The 19,392-nt window shown below is 36.8% G+C and overlaps 3 protein-coding genes across 3 annotated transcripts in view; 1 reads left to right on the plus strand and 2 right to left on the minus strand.

Annotated features, from left to right (window-relative positions):
• ccdc24 (coiled-coil domain containing 24) overlaps positions 1–2,722 on the minus strand; it is a 33,232-nt gene extending 30,510 nt beyond the window's left edge. Inside the window, exons 1-2 of the mRNA XM_051699192.1 lie at positions 2,694–2,722; positions 2,193–2,410 (exon numbers count right to left, since the gene is read on the minus strand). Of these exons, the coding sequence (XP_051555152.1) occupies positions 2,193–2,324 (132 nt within the window). The 5' untranslated portion in view covers positions 2,325–2,410; positions 2,694–2,722. The remainder of the gene's footprint in view (positions 1–2,192; positions 2,411–2,693) is intronic.
• A 355-nt stretch (positions 2,723–3,077) lies between these two features.
• On the plus strand, positions 3,078–9,394 carry LOC127441604 (von Willebrand factor C domain-containing protein 2-like). Its single transcript, XM_051699199.1, has 3 exons — positions 3,078–3,710; positions 5,732–5,861; positions 8,321–9,394. Exons 1-3 carry the CDS (start codon positions 3,357–3,359, stop codon positions 8,500–8,502), a joined length of 666 nt encoding a protein of 221 aa, XP_051555159.1. The 5' UTR covers positions 3,078–3,356; the 3' UTR covers positions 8,503–9,394.
• A 1,556-nt stretch (positions 9,395–10,950) lies between these two features.
• The window catches only part of b4galt2 (UDP-Gal:betaGlcNAc beta 1,4- galactosyltransferase, polypeptide 2), a 207,831-nt gene continuing 199,389 nt past the window's right edge, over positions 10,951–19,392 (minus strand). Inside the window, exon 7 of the mRNA XM_051699194.1 lies at positions 10,951–15,508. Coding sequence (XP_051555154.1) covers positions 15,358–15,508 — 151 coding nt within the window. The 3' untranslated portion in view covers positions 10,951–15,357. The remainder of the gene's footprint in view (positions 15,509–19,392) is intronic.

Below are 19,392 nucleotides of genomic sequence, written 5' to 3' on the forward strand. Positions count from 1 at the left end.
GTAATTCAACTCAAATTGTGAAACTCGTGTATTAAATAAATTCAATGCACACAGACTGAAGTAGTTTAAGTCTTTGGTTCTTTTAATTGTGATGATTTTGGCTCACATTTAACAAAACCCACCAATTCACTATCTCAAAAAATTAGAATATGGTGACATGCCAATCAGCTAATCAACTCAAAACACCTGCAAAGGTTTCCTGAGCCTTCAAAATGGTCTCTCAGTTTGGTTCACTAGGCTACACAATCATGGGGAAGACTGCTGACCTGACAGTTGTCCAGAAGACAATCATTGACACCCTTCACAAGGAGGGTAAGCCACAAACATTCATTGCCAAAGAAGCTGGCTGTTCACAGAGTGCTGTATCCTAACATGTTACCAGAAAGTTGAGTGGAAGGAAAAAGTGTGGAAGAAAAAGACACACAACCAACCGAGAGAACCGCAGCCTTATGAGGATTGTCAAGCAAAATCGATTCAAGAATTTGGGTGAACTTCACAAGGAATGGACTGAGGCTGGGGTCAAGGCATCAAGAGCCACCACACACAGACATGTCAAGGAATTTGGCTACAGTTGTCGTATTCCTCTTGTTAAGCCACTCCTGAACCACAGACAACGTCAGAGGCGTCTTACCTGGGCTAAGGAGAAGAAGAACTGGACTGTTGCCCAGTGGTCCAAAGTCCTCTTTTCAGATGAGAGCAAGTTTTGTATCTCATTTGGAAACCAAGGTCCTAGAGTCTGGAGGAAGGGTGGAGAAGCTCATAGCCCAAGTTGCTTGAAGTCCAGTGTTAAGTTTCCACAGTCTGTGATGATTTGGGGTGCAATGTCATCTGCTGGTGTTGGTCCATTGTGTTTTTTGAAAACCAAAGTCACTGCACCCGTTTACCAAGAAATTTTGGAGCACTTCAGGCTTCCTTCTGCTGACCAGCTTTTTAAAGATGCTGATTTCATTTTCCAGCAGGATTTGGCACCTGCCCACACTGCCAAAAGCACCAAAAGTTGATTAAATGACCATGGTGTTGGTGTGCTTGACTGGCCAGCAAACTCACCAGACCTGAACCCCATAGAGAATATATGGGGTATTGTCAAGAGGAAAATGAGAAACAAGAGACCAAAAAATGCAGATGAGCTGAAGGCCACTGTCAAAGAAACCTGGGCTTCCATACCACCTCAGCAGTGCCACAAACTGATCACCTCCATGCTACGCCGAATTGAGGCAGTAATTAAAGCAAAAGGAGCCCCTACCAAGTATTGAGTACATATACAGTAAATGAACATACTTTCCAGAAGGCCAACAATTCACTAAAAATGTTTTTTTTTTTTATTGGTCTTATGATGTATTCTAATTTTTTGAGATAGTGAATTGGTGGGTTTTTGTTAAATGTGAGCAAAATCATCACAATTAAAAGAACCAAAGACTTAAACTACTTCAGTCTGTGTGCATTGAATTTATTTAATACACGAGTTTCACAATTTGAGTTGAATTACTGAAATAAATGAACTTTTCCACGACATTCTAATTTATTGAGATGCACCTGTATATACTACCAGTCAAAAGTTTTAAAACACTTACTCATTCTTTAGTGTATATATATTATTTTTTTTATTTTTTTTTTCACATTTTATAATAATAGTAAAGTCATCAAAACATGGTATAACATAAATGGAACTATGGGAATTATGTTGCGACTAAAAATCCAAAATAAATCAAAACTGTGTTATATTTTAGTATCTTTAAAGTAGTCACCCTTTGCCTAGAATTTGCAGACATGTACTCTTGACATTTTCTCAACCAACTTCTTGAGATATCACCCTGGGATGCTTTTTAAACAGTATTGAAGGAGTTTCCATCTATGTTGGGCACTTATTGGCTGCTTTTCTTTATTATTTGGTCCAAGTCATCAATTTCAAAAATTTTTTTTTTTTTTTGTATTAAATTTTAGTTTTGTAATGAAATAAATTAATATGGTGGCACAATTATATTTCTGTCTACAAAACTAATTTCAAACATTTAAGCATAAGCCTTCAGATCAAAAGATTTTTAAGATCATGAGAAACATTTCAGTCAAGTGTTTCAAAACTTTTGATCAGTAGTGTTTATCAAAAGGAAATTGTTTAACTCTTATCATTTACTTTCAGTGATGACATTCTGTCATCCTCCAGGGCAGCATGATGCATAAACAGGACTATATACCTCTGAATATAACTCTGTGCACGTATCAATGAGGGTTTCTCCAAGTACAGCTCGAAACTCAGGCAGCTCGGAGTAGGGAACATTTTCCCTCACTAAATTCCACACAGATTGTTGGCGTTGGAAATTGTCCATGAGGCCGCTATTTCCAGAGAACAGCTACGCTGAAAAAACTCATAACTGACATGCTCTCATTGTTGTCCGTACTGGGAGGAAAGTTGCTGAAAATAAATAAATTGATATGTTAATAAATATGAATACATGCAATAAAAGCTCCCACACAGCATTCTTATATAAATGTGGCGATGTACAAAGGGACGGGGAATGAATAAGCAAATATTGGCTAATGCGTAAACATAATTATGACCTAAATAATGAACTTTAGTGGACACGTACACGACCATGAAATAAGAATGATTCGAGAAAGGTTAAAATGTCATACATTTGTGCAAGCACACCCAAGGATTTAATAGAAAACACATTTTCCCACAGGCGGATACTCACCCGAACAAGCGTCTCTTCCTGTATCTAATGTAAACATTCCTGCTTCTATGGAGACGAGCTCGCGCACTCGTATGATTGGCTGCGGGGCTCTTGATTTAGAGATCATCAAATGACTATTCCCAACTCTTGTAATTAAACAAACAGGGTTTTTTTTTTTTTTTTTTAAATTTGTTAAATACAATTGAAGGGTAAGAGTTCGAGTGTAACCTACAAGATTCCTAGACAAGATGCCACAACATATAGGCTAAATTAGGCGAATACAAACCTTTCTAAGCTTGCATGAGTCATACAAAAGTGCAATAAAAGTGAATGCCTCATAAAACTACAGTTTATCAATATTCTGGTATTCGGCTGTCACGTGAATGTTGAAACTTAACCCAGGAGGCGTCCAACTTTTTCCCTGAGCGCAACAGCCTCCAAAGCGCGCATAGCAACAGAGTGCTTGACCATGAAACACATTTTAAACTTTGCTAGTTAACTTGCGATGGCTAATGTCTAATTATTGAAGAGAGAGAGAGAGAGAGAGAGAGAGAGAGAGAGAGAGAGAGAGAGAGAGAGAGAGAGAGAGAGACATCAACAACAACAACAACAACAAACATACATAGTAGTTCATATTTATGCTGCATTTAGGAGTCTTGTTTTTGCATTGAGACATTTTTGTAGATGGGCATGGCTTTACTATGGGTTTCCCCGGTGAGTTTTCTTCACGCCTGGCTTACCCTGGCAATCTGTGGCCAGTATACGTTGGCTTTTTACGTCGCTGGACAACAACTAGAGACGACCTGTGAGGCGAACGGCAGCGTCTATTATGTGGGCGAATGGTACTTTTTAGACTCTGATCATTGTACCCAGTGTGAATGTACCACAGAAGGGTCTGCCTGCGCGAGGACCGAGTGCACATCCCTACCGGCCGCCTGCATCCATGTCAGCCATTACCCGACAGACTGCTGCCCGACATGCGAGAAAATCGGCTGCGAGTACCGGGGAGAAGTGTATAAACTGGGACATCAGTTTCAGGTAAAGTTTTTGTAGGAGTTTGCATGCAAGGGTCTAATGCAGTAGATATGAGAAAGAAAGAAAGAAAGATTTTATTTTAATTTTTCGGTTTGATTGTTCTCTGGCTTTGTCCATGATATAGTGTGCAGTTTCACATCTGTTAAAAATTAAAATTGGTTTGAAATTCAGTATACCAAAAAATGACAGATAATTATCTTAAGCTGAGAAGCCATTAACTACTATTATTTAGTATTTATACTATTAGTATTTACCCTTTAAGTATTAAAATAATATATATATATTATCTGCAAAGCCAAACGTTGCCACTGTTTTAAATACAACCACTCATTGTTTTACCCCGAGAGGTGATTTTTTCAAAACTTGTTGCAGGGCCCAAGAGAATGGCAAATATTTAGCGCCATCACGTGGTTTGTGATAAAAAAATTAATGTCTCTCAATTGCTTATAGGGATAGTTCACTCAAAAATTATAATTCTCTCATCATTTACTCAGCCTCATGCCATCCCTGTATATGACTTTCTTCTGCTGAACACATGCGAAGATTTTTTAGAAGAATATCTCAGCTCTTTTGGTCCATTCAATGCAAGTGCTGTCAGAAACAGATCAATATTTAAGTAATTGTTTACTATAAATTCTCCTCCCTGCCTAGTAGGTGGCGATATGCATGAATAATGTGAATTGCAAAATAAATAAATAAATAAATAAAAGGTGCAAGTGGACATTTATAGTAAAAAAGGACTGAAATTATGATCTTTTTTTCTCACCCACACCTATCATAATGCTCCTGAAGACATATATGTGCTTTTTGGACCTTCAGAGTTCTGGCCATCATTGACTTGCATTGAATGGACCTACAGAGCTGAGATATTCTTCTAAAAATCTTTGTCTGTGTTCTGAAGAAGACAGTCATACTCATCTGGGATGGCATGAGGGTGAGTAAATGATGAGAGAATTTTCATTTTTGGATGAACTATCCCTTTAAGGTATCACCAATGTGAGCTGTTAAGCTGAAGGGTTTTACAAGGTAGTCTTCAAAGCAATTGCCATTGATGCAAACATATTCTTACAAATACCTTACCATGGTAACTACCGTTTCCTCCAAAATACAACAGTTGAAACAGTTCCTGTTCAAAAAATCTAGTAACATTGTTGGTACTGACCACTGTATTAACCACAACAAACAAACAAATAAATAAGATGTCAGAAAGTTTTTTAATCTGTTTGCAGTGACTTTTGCAACTGGTATTTTGGCAGAAACTACAGTTACCACAGTAAATGTGTTGTTCTGTGGAGGTGACTCATAACTGTGTAGTTCCTGATCTAGAATAGGCATTCAGAAATCAAAGCATAAGAATACTTTTTTAGGCTGAATGTACTTTTTGGAGAACAAAAGTAGATAATTTCTTCTGGACATAAGTTTTTGATTTGAAGCAATTCTTTCCATACATTTTCTTGGACTTAGTCATTGTGATAGTAAAATGGCGATACAGGGATAAGGTTTCCTTTGTTCTGAGGCAAGGTGAAGAACAAATCTGATGTACACTGGAATCACAAAGGGCAATTTAATACTCTGTATGAGGAATTGAAGAATAAAACCTCTCTGATAGCACAGGCCTGGAAGAAGCAGGGCTTATATGTGCTTCATTATCTCCCTGATTTGGATATTATGGCTAATGGGGAATCCCTGAAGGGAAAATCTAAGCTTTCTCGCAGACTCAGAGGAATACACTGCCTGAGCTGACATCATTTTCCTCCGGTCCATTTAACCCAACCTCCAGTACTGAGCCACAGGTGGTAATGCTGCTCCTACTTAAAAAGCAGGGTGGGACTGAAATGTGATCAAATTGTTTACATTTTAGTATGTTAAGACATGGTATTGGATTTGCACAACACAGACAAATCCATGATGCATACAAGCACGCAATTCTGAGCCTGATGGTTCAGCTGTTTAAAATGTCAGTTGGTGGAATTGCATCAATTAAAAACCTATTTTCAAACTGTTGTTTTGAATTTGATATACAGCCATCAGAATGTGAGCAGTGCACCTGTGACAGTGATGGAATCGCCCGTTGTCTGGTAGCAGACTGTGCTCCCCCACCATGTGTTAATCCAGTGTATCAGAAAGGCAGATGCTGTCCTGAGTGCAAGGATGGTAAGTGTTTTATAACATCTGAAAAGAATCTGAAAAGAACAGTGCAAAAAATTTCAGAATTGGCATGAAAATCTAATACATCCATCAGGCTTGCAATTGCCCAAGCCTCAGTCTAATGCATTATTACACTGTCCACATACTAAATGCAGTTGTTTTTGGTTTTTGGTAATGATCGTTTAAATAATATTTTCATGTAATCTGCAGTTTTAAACAAAGGATGGAGAGGTTCATATGTTTGGCCATGTGTTTTTAGAGGCACTACAATTTCCACACCTGAAATATGATAACATTCCTTATGAGTTTAACCTATGCTGTTTTGTCCTTCCTTGTACACAGAAATATACTGTATGAAGGTAATTATAGTGTTTACTGGGAGTAAAGATAAGGCAGACACATAGGCAGATAAAATAACACAACATAAATCACAGCATATACTTTTCCTATGTGAAAGAAATGGCATTTTGGTTGAAAAAGATTGCCTCGTTGGAAAAGTTGATACAGTATATAATGTATCATTGAATACGTTTCCACACAGAATTTTTGTGCCACTTGGTAAAACCTTATCTTAAACTTTATACACTCTAAAGAACTAGCGTGTCATTATCAACACTTAAAAGCTTTCTTAGTGGTTCTTGCTTTCGAAACCCCTAACCCTATTTAACTTCGGCATGTAACTTGTCCTTCACCTTCTGGGCTTTTTTAATTGATCTGACTTACGATTTTAACCTTAGAAAATTAGACCATAAAAAAAAAGAACATTAAAGGAGGGACCCCAGCCAGATTTTGGGACCAGAATATCATAGAGACTTAAGGGTAGAATTTGTTGATTTGGGCTATTAAGCAACCACCTAGCAACTGTAAAGCAATGCACTACAAACCACTTAGAACACCTTAGCAACCACATAGCGGAGGTCCTGACAACCTCCCACAAAACCCTAATATTGTGGCATTTATTTATTCATTTGTTTTGTTTTTTTCTTTCAAAAAATTAAAAAAACTTATGTTGCCCCTTAACTACTGACACATAGCCTCAATAACCCTTCTATTGCCTTTGGGTCATTTTTGACCCAGCACAGGTAAAGAATACGTTATATATACAGTATAGTTTTTGGTACCGGAACCAAATGTGGTGACTTTGTCAAGACCATTGTTGTACATTTCTAGCTTTCTTTGTTAAGGAGGAAGCGGGAGCTGGGTAAACATCCAATGTAAGACTCTCCAGCTCTTACTGCGACACAAAACAGCTGTTAGAGGTGATTTCCCACAGGTGTCAATCCTTACTGTTCTTCCTCTCCAGGCCTCACTCTCCACAGATGTTGCTCGGCCACGCCCCCATCACCACAACCATCAAAACACACAATATATTTAAAAAAATATATATTTTTTCATACATACGGAATTATTTGAGAGAAGTAACCATTTAAAACCAATTGTTCTTTCCATTGTCTTAAAGGCTCAATTTTGACCCATGTGAAAAAAAAAAAAAAAAAAAAAAAAAAAACTGTTCAGACTTTCTGGATGTTATGCAGCTTTAAATAGTTTTTTGTACATATACTATATTTAGCCCCTAGTCCCATACTGTTCTCTAGCTTCTCCACCTGTTTCACTGGGTACTGCATCTTTCCCACATATTACATTCTTTTCTCTAAAATGCGGTTTGTGCACACATGCACGTCCACATACACAACCACACACAGCAGAAGTATTTTTTAAACAGTTTTGAACAGGCATATATATATAGTACATATGTTTACTAACACAATTTTGTTTTATGAAAAGGGTGCAATGGGGCTAAAGTTGTACACCCCCTTCCACAAAAACCCCTACCCCCAAATGTGAAAAGACCCACTGGATGTAATTTTTCCTGAAAACTTTAGATGGCAGAAAACGGTTACAGCACCTTCCTAACCTAATTGTAACCCTAACACTGCAACAAATTGTTTGAAATTAGTGGGAAGGAATGGATTTATTGTAATAGACATGCCCTTTTTGACTGCAGGGGAAGGCAGTAGAGATTCATTTGTGAAACAGACATGTAAATACTAAAATTGTAACTCTAAAGTGTGCACTTGATTTTCTACAAGCAAAATAAATCTGAAATTGTTGTAATATAGTTGAGATAGTATAAAATGCCCAAAGTGATTGAAATAAACATAAATTGAGACATACTTTGCCAATGTTTGCAAAGTTTTTAAACTTTTATTTATTTATTTATTTAAATTCTACAACAATATGTTAATTCATTAATATTCAGAATGCAGCCCTTTTTCCCAATCATTATACACTTTGGGACCACAACAAAACATATTTTCGTTGATGGGGTATTTAGTGATGTACAGTAATCAAGAATTTATGCATTTTTAATGGTTTACAATACGGGTCAAAAATGACCCGAAGGACAAAAGAAGGGTGCAGTTTCTTAAGACAATAATCAATCATCTCTTTCTTTGTGGCTCCAGGGCCCAACTGCTATGTAGATGCCTCTAGGACCCAGGTGATCCCTGGAGGAGAGCCAGTATGGGTTGACTCCTGTACCAAATGTCGATGTCATGATGGGCAGGATGCAGGTTACTGGGAGGGCAACCGCTTGGCAACGTGTTCCCGTGTCCGAAACTGCCAGCCTGAAGAGGGGCTAAACTGAGGAAAGAGGTCACAATATAGGGACATCTGTCATTCTGATTTATACAACATTGCACAAACTGTCTCAGTAGATATCTAAACCACACTTACTGAAGAAGAATATATAGCCTACAAGCTTAGGACTGTAAGATTAAACATATACTGTAAACAAACAAGAAACAAGTTTAAACTTCATTGTTAGTCTATCATTAATCTCACTTTAACCAATTAACATACCAGTCCTTAATGTAAAAGGAATCAGTATAATCTTGTTTTGACTTACTATGGGATATTCCCTAATAAAATAGAACATAGAGCTTAGATTTGAGACTCATTTTTGTCATGGTTAGCAATAGCACAGTAAGCATATTACATTTGCAGTACAGGCCTACAGTTCAAATGCATTTTTGTAGCTACAGTAAAGTTGTTTTAAAAAGAATTGACATTGGACATTGTGTTGTACATGTTTGCCATGCCTTAAAACAGCAGATTTTAGGATAATCCACTCATTTTTATTATTCATTTTGTATTGGTGTTTTTATATGAAGTAGCATGTACTGTATGTTTATATTCTTTTCTGCGTACAAAGTCTGGAAACCAAAGTATGTTGACACTGTGACGTACATTACTGCCATGCAGGCATGGACACAGCTAATGTAGCATGAAATACAAACAAGCTAACTTGTCCTAAATGAATCATGTATTAATGTGATGAGGAGGAGGGTGTGGCCAGGCCGAAAAGATGGACGCCCGGCCACGCCCTCCTCCTCGTCACACTTAATAAACCAGGTCCATTTTTGTTTTATGTCTGTTCTGCCAGTTATTTTGAGTGGTGTGGTAATGTTACTTCTTTTTTTTTTTTTTCAGCAATGCCACAGAATGTACCCAAATATAAATAAACCACAAGTGATCCATGTGTCTTGTCATATTATCTTGTTTATAAAGTTAGAGGATGTTTGTGTTGTTATTTCAAGTTTATTGCAAAATCTGTCAGATAAAAAATAACTTTGAGGAACATATTATTGGGTTTCCTCCACGTAGCTGACAGTTTAGAGATACAACTTTTCCCTTACCAATAAACTGCCACATCCCTGAGCAGTGATTTGGACTTGTGCCGGTAAAAGCTGGGTGTTAAAATAATCAGGTGAAAATATTAGATTTCTTACTTGTTCTGATGCATTATAACTCAAGCTCTACACACACATAACAGCCCTTGGCAGAAGGTCAACTATTCTTCCTAAATATGATAAAGGGCTTATATAACTATAGAATACTTTGAATTGGTGTTCTTGTAGCTTTGCTGATGCAATGCACTAGCAACGCCAAGCTCATGGGTTCAAATCCCAAGGAACAAACGTGCCAAGTGCATAAATGAAAATATATACTGCTAATTCTAGTCACCAATGGCCAAGCAGAGAAAAATATATGGATATGGAATAATAGACTTATAAACTCCATATTTTGCTCTTTACAAGGCCTGTGTATTTGGAATTACAAGCACACACAGCATTTATAGATGCCATTCTACATTCATTCCACCACAGAGTGAGATTCTTGTAGCATCAGATTTATTGATTGTATACAAAAAGTATGTTTGATATGATGTAATGCATTCTATATAAGATATAGTATTTTTGACATTCAGTGTACAAAAACCCTTGACAGACACAGTAAGTCTTTAAAAATGTGGCGCAGGTTTGAAGACCTATGGCCGTCAGTAGTAGTTTGTTTCTTATGCAAGTCATTGTACAGTGTGGAATACTTGCCCACCTCTGCCCCTCTCTCAGATAAATGACTATCAAGCACAGATGGAGTGCTTTCAGGTGCATGATTGAGAGCAAAAAGGCTGGGGGTGAGGATTGGAGGTGGCACAGATTTTAAAAGGGCATTTAGAGAAAAGAGGGAGAGACTTACACACTAGTCTGTTTGTGTCCACAAGTTCTCAGAATGGGAAGGTTTGCTGACCCAAGGATATGATGAAAGCACAACATCAAAATAAAAATCTGCATTCATTATGACATCACTGTGATTTAGCAAACTATAAAGGGATATTTTAAATATGTAGCATCTCAACCTAAAGGACTGTGTTTGTGCTTTGCAAAGTTGGCAATGAGAGTTGTGCGAGCTTCACTTGATTGCATTGTTAGCACAGTATAATTAGAAATAAAGTACAGTAGCTACTGAGGATGGAACAATCAGACGACTTAATTGTACTGTATACACTTTCATACACAACTGCAATGAAACTGCTGTTTTCCAACATAATCTAAAATACTAAAGAACAATGCCACTCTACAGTATATCTACACTCGTCTTAATTGCTTGCTTGCCATTGGGGTAAAATAAAAATGCATTAAATTCAAAACAATTTAAGATCAATTAACAGCATTTGTGGCATCATGTTTATTATAACAAAACATAATTTCGACTTATCCTTTCCACTCTAAGTGCCTTATTGTAACTTTGACTTTATATATATATATATATATATATATATATATATATATATATATATATATATATATACACACTGGCAGCCAAAAGTTTGGAATAATGTACAGATTTTGCTCTTATGGAAAGAAACTGGTACTTTTATTCACCAATGTGGCATTCAACTGATCACAATGTACAGTCAGGACATTAATAACATGAAAAATTACTATTAGAATTTGAAAAAAAATTTCAGAACTTCTTAAACTACAAAGTGTTCTCATCAAAACAATCCTCCACGTGCAGCAATGACAGCTTTGCAAATCCTTGGTATTCTAGCTGTCAGTTTGTGCAGATACTCAAGTGACATTTCACCCCATGCTTCCTGTAGCACTTGCCATAGATGTCGCTGTCTTGTTGGGCACTTCTCACGCACCTTACAGTCTCGCTGATCCCACAAAAGCTCAAAGGGGTTAAGATCCATAACACTCTTTTCCAATTATCTATTGTCCAATGTCTGAGTTTCTTTGCACACTCTAACCTTTTATTTTTGATTTTCTGTTTAAAGTGCCTTTTCCTTGTAATTCTTCCCAATTCTGCCTGCACCCCTGAGTTTTCTCTTTACTGTTGTACACAAAACTGGTGTTGAATGGGTAGAATTCAATGAAGCTGTCAGCTGAGGACATGTGAGGCATCTATTTCTCAAACTATAAACTCTGATGTACTTATCCTCTTGTTTAGTTGTACATCTGGCCTTCCACATCTCTTTCTGTCCTTGTTAGAGCCAGTTGCCCTTTGTCTTTGAAGACTGTAGTGTACAACTTTGTATGAAATTTTCAGTTTTTTGGCAATTTCAAGCATTATATAGTCTTCATTCCTCAAAACAATGATTGACAGATGAGTTTCTAGAGAAAGCGGTTTCTTTTTTGCCATTTTTGTGGTCAACCTAATATTGACCATAAGACATGCCAGTCTATTACATACTGTGACAACTCAAAAACAAACACAATGTTAAGCTTAATTTAATGAACCAAATAGCATTCAACTGTGTTTGATATAATGGCAAGTGATTTTCTAGTACCAAATTAGCAATTTAGCATGATCACTCAAGGATAAGGTGTTGGAGTGATGGCTGCTGGAAATGGGCCTATCTAGATTTGATCAAAAATGTATTTTTTTCAAACAGTGATGGTGCTGTTTTTACATCACTAGTGTCCTAACTATACTTTGTAATCAGTTGAATGCCACTTTGGTGAAATTTCCTTCCGAAACAGCAAAATCTGTACATTATTCCAAAATTTTAGCCACCAGTGTATATATATATATATATATACTTGCAGATGTCAATTGTTTAAGATCCAATTAAGGTATGTTATGAACTATGTCACAATTTATATATATATATATATATATATATATATATATATATATATATATATATATATATATAAACGAGGAACAAGCCGAAATTACAGTATTTTTTGTGCTAATCAACATTATGGCACAAATGTTGTCAACTGAGCTTGACTTGTATCAAAACCGGAACATCCCTTCAAATACATTTCTTGACTGTATCACCAGAGTAACTTTCAAAATATGACAGATGGCTTAATTTCATCATTGTCCTTCCTAGTAAGTACCATATTTACAGAATCCACACAATTCAAACACATGGCATCACTAGAATCAAAAACTGTCATTATATTGCATGCTGGGTAAGACCCGATTGGTAGCATGCAACAGTGTGGGAGGCCACGAAACAAAAATGGAGAGCAATTCCATTTTCAATTTGTGCCTTGATATAAGAACTCATAAAGGAAAAAATATCATCTCACAGAATAAAACAGATTTTTTTTTTTTTTTTGCAAAGACATTCTGGAATGAGCAAAATATCTTTTTAATTTGGAGACTGGCTAAAAATCTCATTCAAAAGTTAAAGGTTTAAGACTCACACTGCGTTCTACAACACTGCTCTCAGCATTTCAAATGCAAGCCACAACTAAAAGGAATATTTCTGAATATTATCAATGAATATTTTTGAATATACTTGACTATGCGAAAGCAGTGGACTTTGCTCATTAAAGGGCTTCCATCTTTCGAAAAATAAATCAGAATATGGGCTCTGCTTCATCTTTAAGTCTATTAATAGAGGAAAATCAATAGGAGATGAAAAACTGTGTCAGGTATGTTTTGGCAGACAAGCAGGGCATTATTTCACCTTATGGTGAATGTACAGTTATCCAATAGTGATGGCTGCAGTGATGTACTTACAACCGACAGGTAGCAGTACTCAAGAGTAGTGAAGTACTTAAGACATCTTGAAGGAAGGCAATGTAAGCGACAAAAGTGTTTTCAGCTTGGGTCAGCAGTTAAGACAATGCAACAAGCATACAAATGCACGCACAGAGATGAAATGGGTTGGTGAGTCTGAAAGGCAGAAAGAAATAAAGATGCAAAAAATGTGTACTTAAAAAAAGGCTTGTGGCTCTCAATTAATGACTTCTGTGCTGAACTGAAAGAATCGTTAGTAGCACAAAAGAACTGTCCACACCGAGTAGGAAAGCCGATAAGAGAGAAAGAATTGCTTGAACTCCCCCACATATTTACCCCTCATAAAACAACTGAAGGCATCAGCTTGGTGTTTTCAGGCAGTAAAATAATAGAAGAAAGGAAGAGGAATTATAAGGTAATGGTAACGACCAAATTAAAACAACTTGGAAAGGCTTGCAAAGTATCACTTAAGGTGCGGTTACACTAGACTTTGTGCTCCATTCACTTTCATTCAAACTTATTCGAACGCGGAGAGCAGAACCGCATGAATATGCGAAGAAATTTCATCTTTCACTACATACCAAAGTTCAAGTTTGGCGAATTCTGACCTGCAAATACTTGTAGCAAAACATTTGACCAAAAGAGGTTGTAAATGTCACTGATTAACTTCTTGGCCCAATGCAAAGAATACAAAATTAAAAGCTGCATGGTTTAAAGTGTTGAAGGAAAGTGGAGCAGTAGGAAAATGGAGTAGGCAGATATACAGAGAATATATTTTTGAATTTAAGTATTTCTATACATTTATATTTACATACATATACATAGATATATATAGATAATTTATTATTATTTGATATTTGTAATTCATTATTTATTAATCAAAAGCCCTAGATTGTGAGATATTTTGTTGCTGATATTCATTGCATGGTCTGAACTTAAGTACTTTGTGCATGCTCAAAGCCTTGTGTGACCGCATCTAAAGGAAAGAATCTCAATGCAGTTTAGTTAGTTCATTGTTTCAGAAAAGGTGAATATTTTTGGATATTGGAGACTCATCACTCATTAGTATGAGCATCATTTAAACATCACCTGTCTAGAATACCACTCATCCAAAGAGCATGAGACCCCTAGACTGAACAACATGGACATTATTTGATCAACAACTGCATCCTTTAAGTTTTTAAAAAGCCTTGGGATATTACAAACCTAAGTATGAATCTTTGAGGCAAACGCAAGTAAACAATAAAGAAATGATAGCTTGTAGCAGTCTTTTGTTGAGCAAGTGGTGACTGATACAGAGGTTTGATCATCAGTAGCTTTATCTCCTCTATTTCCCAGTGAAAGTTCTTGCCATTTTTCCAGACGTCTAGAGCAGCCAGCTGATCCAGTGAAGTTGACCAACCCCAGAAATCCATTTATACCAAGTTGACTAACACAGTCATGTGCTTGTTGGGCTTTGTCCAGATCCAGTCTAATCATATCACACAATTGTCTCCATGAAGAAATGATCCTACATCTTAATGAGGGATACATGCTTAGAAATGCATGTTTTCTCTTGGTTGACAACATTCAGCTTAGATCAAAGTCCCAAGAGAGAAACAAAGTGTCGGCAGTACAAAATAAAAGAGAGAGGGATAGAGAAAGCAAGAGAGAAAGAGAGATAATCCAAGGAGCCTTCAAGCACCAATTTATCAATCTCAGATCCATAAACATTTGAGATATGAAAGAAGAGATTTGAACTCTGCAGTAACCGCAGGTACAAAGACACATTCGCTTTTGAAATGTACAGTACAATATGTTCTGATTTACATCAAGTGACCAGGCTGTTGTTTGCAGAGAAATGTTCAGATATCACTCACCAAAATCAGATTTGAACAATCCTCCCTTGAGGGCTTGTTTTGATCCTTTAGGTCTCAACAGAACAGCCAGTATAATCATGATGCTCCTTTTCATCCAGACACTGTGTGCACATCTCTATCTAGATCTGGATTTGAATCTACATCAATGGGTCCACATCTAGCTTCCAAGGCCCATTGTATTCCTGAGAACTAACCTGTTCAGCATATCACTGCTGTAATCATAGGAAGATGACCAAGAGTTTGTGTATGTGTGTATTTATGTGCTGAACTGTAGAGAGGACATGGCACCCCTGGTCAAGACCTGGCACAGTAGCTTTCTATCCCTTGATGGGTCTGGGAGGGGGCTTGCCAATCTCTACAGAAATGTTGGTATAGAGTGGGTACTTCTTCACAGAAACCACTCTGTACATCAGCGAGCTGATTCCATCTTTCCTCATTGTGTTCTTGGTGTTCTGAATCTTACTGAACCTGAGAGAGGAAGAAAAATACGTACTGTGTCATTGTTCTGTAGTAGCATACATTTCAGATACAATGGGCCTAAGTAGATGTATATAAGCTGGGCTTCAGAAATGCAATACCTCAACAAGTTTCGGGATTCTTGGTTGTTGTGATAGCTTAAAAAAACAACAACATCATGCAAACCTATGTCGTAATTGGTTTTTCACAGAATTCCTGTAGCTCTACTGGTAGAGCATGGTGCACGCAATGCCAAGGACATGGGTTTGCTTCCCAGGGAACACACATAAAGTTATGAAATGTACACTCTGAATGGACTCTAAGTCACTTTGGATTAAAGCACTGACCAAATAAATGAATGTAAATGTCATGATATGGAATACTTATGTATGGTTATACCAATGTCAACCAGCAGGGGGAGAAATAACATTTATAAAGGTGCTCAGACTACTCCTGCACACAAAAAGAGACAAATAGCCTTCACAAAATTTATTGTGTAGCTTGTGGGACATTAATTCTATGGCTTTCGATCGAGATATTAAATCACTTAGATAATATAACAAGAGAGTCTTATAATAGATATCCTATAATATGGATTTAAAATAGAAGAAGCTTTATGCTCAGGGCTCTATTTATAAGATGGGGGGGGGGGTGGGGGGGGTTAGCATGACAGCCTGATGGGGAAAAGGAGAGTGTGGGAGAGGGACAAGATAGATTCCAATGCTTTATCAAAAAAAAAAAAAAAAAAAAAAAAAAAAAAAGGGAGGTTTTTCAAGTTTTATAAGCTTGCAAAAAAGCTGGCAAGTACAGTACAGAAATATTCAAGAGCTCTGCTCCCCAAGCAGTATGTTTTATATTACTTCTTAACCTCCAATCCCTTAAGACATTTACAATGATATACATTTCAACATTTTGGCCTTAACTGAAGAAGAACTAAACTAATGAATAGCTCACTTCCTCTGTAAAATGCCACAAAATAGGAACACAAGTTAAACTTGTCACTTAAAGGGTAGCTTGATTTATGTGTTGCTATCAACTTCCATATCAGAGTGGGAACCACAAAGGCTATTAGAGAGACTGTAGATAATGATTTATGTACACCGGTTGAATGAAATTAGAGTATGTGAGGGGACTCACACTGAACTAGACTAAATATTCATGCGGACCGGTGTGCAGCAGTGCTAACTAATCTGTGGAAGGGTGATGGATAGAAGGCTGGTTACCTTATGTCTCATTATAGAGGCTGATGCTCTCCTGAGAGTGACCAAACAAAGATGGCTGTGATAGTAACAAAAACAGTAGAGAGGGCACACATTCATCAACTCTAACAACTCATCTTTGTAAATAACACTTACTCTGGAAGAACACAACCACTTACTTTCCACCTCCATCTTAAGAACAAATAACCTAAACCTGTGATGGGAAAATGAAACGAAACAATATAAAATAAAAAATAAAAAGCCAGCAGCTTAAGGTTATTACAACCTAAATGGCGCAGGAAATATTTACTCAAAGTAGCATCTCTAAATACAAAAATAATTTGTAAAGTACAAATATATATCTTTTACTGAAAGGAAAAAAGAGTGCAGCTGAGATAATTGGGCTGCGATGAGATGATTGATGGATTTCTTTAAAGCGAAAATGTGTAGGTTTTTCCAAAGATATAATGCATTCTCCTATAATACCAGTTTAATATGTACAGGAAGCTATAAGTAAGTCCAATTTAGTAGGTTCATTTCACACAAGTGTAAACTGCAATGGTGTGAGTTTCAGGGCAGGGCTATCATTGTCAGTCAACCAATGGAATACAGGGGGAGTATTCAGGAAACCATTATTTAAATAATTATTTTCGCAGTTCCGTTTGGCGATACTAGTTGCACAGAAATTCTACAGCTTTCAAAGCAGTGCTTCTATAGAATTTAGTTTTAGATGAATTCTGGTTGGTTGTTTGGTTATACTCAGAACATGCCATAATGATGTACTGCAACTTACCAAAATACTGAAGGCTGTTATTACAACTGACAACCCTCAGATGATAATTTGTTGAACAATTTTGGGGAAGAAGTGAGGCTTTGAGCTACAACAGAGTAATTAAAGAGCCACACAAGGCTTTCAAGAATACATTTATAATCACTACATGGCAGACTTTGGGTTGTGACAAACTCCAGGGGAACTCAACTAATGCTGATATGAAAGTCTATACTCAACAAAGGAATGCAGAGAAAAACAGGGCAAGCTATGTTTGAAAGAGCGATATGAATAGACGGAAGTAACCCACAGTGCTAGATTTTCAGTTTCCACAATCTGCTTTCATCAAATTTTCTCCTCAATTTTAAGAGGCCTTTATGTTTGAGTCTAAACCTCTTATCACATAAAAAAAAAGAGCCTTCTTAGAATCTTAGAATAATCCCCACAAGCCTCTAATGAAGGCAATAAAATCTCGAGAGGAAGGGATTGTAGTCTAAATGAGTTCCCATTATTCCCTTTATGGTGCTAATCAATTATTAATCAGATGCCCTGATGAGTTGTGACACTGTCACCAACACTGATGTGTGTCTGGATAGGTTATATCAGCCTTGGCACCATAAGAGAGTGTTTTAGAGGGTGGTGTCGAGATCCATCAATCTAAGAGTGCAGTTCCAGATATACTGATTGTCATTGAGCCGCAGTACCCAGTCCTGCATCAATCTATGGATCTTCATCATCATACATCATATGGATGGCTCACTCGTTTAGGACTGACAAAATACACTTAAAATACCGATAAAATTCATCTTATCCTGCCTGAGCTGAAGCCTGACTTGAAGTCAAACCAAATCTGTTATGGATTAGGACAAAATGTAAAAGTTTGATGAATATTTATCAAAATATGGGCTTGTAACTTGGACTAATGGTTTGATATTGGCGTATGGGCACTTATACGTACACACACTCGCATCCCATTCAACACATTTAAATGAAAGCAGAAGACTGATAAGACTTGATTATTAACCATCATTACATTAAACTGACAGGGAACATAATGAAATTATTAATTGCAGCATTTGATAAGTAATTTCCAGTAACTGTTACCTTTGATGAGCTATAAATGAAGCATTAATCTGTATACTGCTCTTCTGTAATTCAGCATTTGCCTGAACACAGCACTTCTATATATACACTGTATATACATAGTATATACAAGTATATGTTTTATTGTTGTAGTCTAATGATTAATATATAAAGTTTGATTTGATATAAAGTTGTGTACATAAATCATTTATCAAATAAAACAAGAATTATATCAGCTATAGGACATGCAAACATACAAATAATAGTTATCGGTAGAAAAATTAAAAAAAAACAATATCATTCTATCTATATTCTGCCAATTGTTTTTAATTATTATGTATGTAGCTTTTTATGCATCATCTACCCTTATACATTCCCTTATGTGGTCATGAAATCAAGCCATGTACATGCCATATTCTAATCTGCATTGCACTTCTATCCCCATACTACTTATTACTGCAAATTTTTAGACAGAGCAACCCTGGGGTAAGGTGGGAAAAGTATGAAAAAAATGTTCCAGAGTGTAATAAAGTGTACATTTTCCAGTCTGATGCTTGTAACGAAGGTGGATCTTACCAATCAACATTGGATCATTTTCTCCAGTTTGAGACAGAACACAAACAAACGACCTGTCTGTGACAACAGGCCCACTTTACCATGACATGTTTCAATTCATTAACTTCAGCACAGACACCTCATTCATTTCTACCCCGCTTTCTGTCCTCTCCACTGAAGATGAGTTAAGCATGCGTGTGTGGCTCGCAGGGTGGCCTGCACTCATTACTTCAATTGTCTGAGCCACTCACAGAAAAGAGAGAAAGATAGAGAAAGAGAGAGAGAGAGGG

The sequence above is a fragment of the Myxocyprinus asiaticus genome, chromosome 5 (genome assembly GCF_019703515.2).
Source record: "Myxocyprinus asiaticus isolate MX2 ecotype Aquarium Trade chromosome 5, UBuf_Myxa_2, whole genome shotgun sequence".
Taxonomy (NCBI): Eukaryota; Metazoa; Chordata; class Actinopteri; order Cypriniformes; family Catostomidae; genus Myxocyprinus; species Myxocyprinus asiaticus.

Coding starts and splice junctions, on each gene's coding strand:
- LOC127441604 (XM_051699199.1), top strand. CDS start 3,357: ATGGGCATGGCTTTACTATGGGTTTCCCCGGTGAGTTTTCTTCACGCC. Junction 3,711..5,731: donor AACTGGGACATCAGTTTCAG/GTAAAGTTTTTG, acceptor TTTGATATACAG/CCATCAGAATGTGAGCAGTG. Junction 5,862..8,320: donor CTGTCCTGAGTGCAAGGATG/GTAAGTGTTTTA, acceptor TTGTGGCTCCAG/GGCCCAACTGCTATGTAGAT.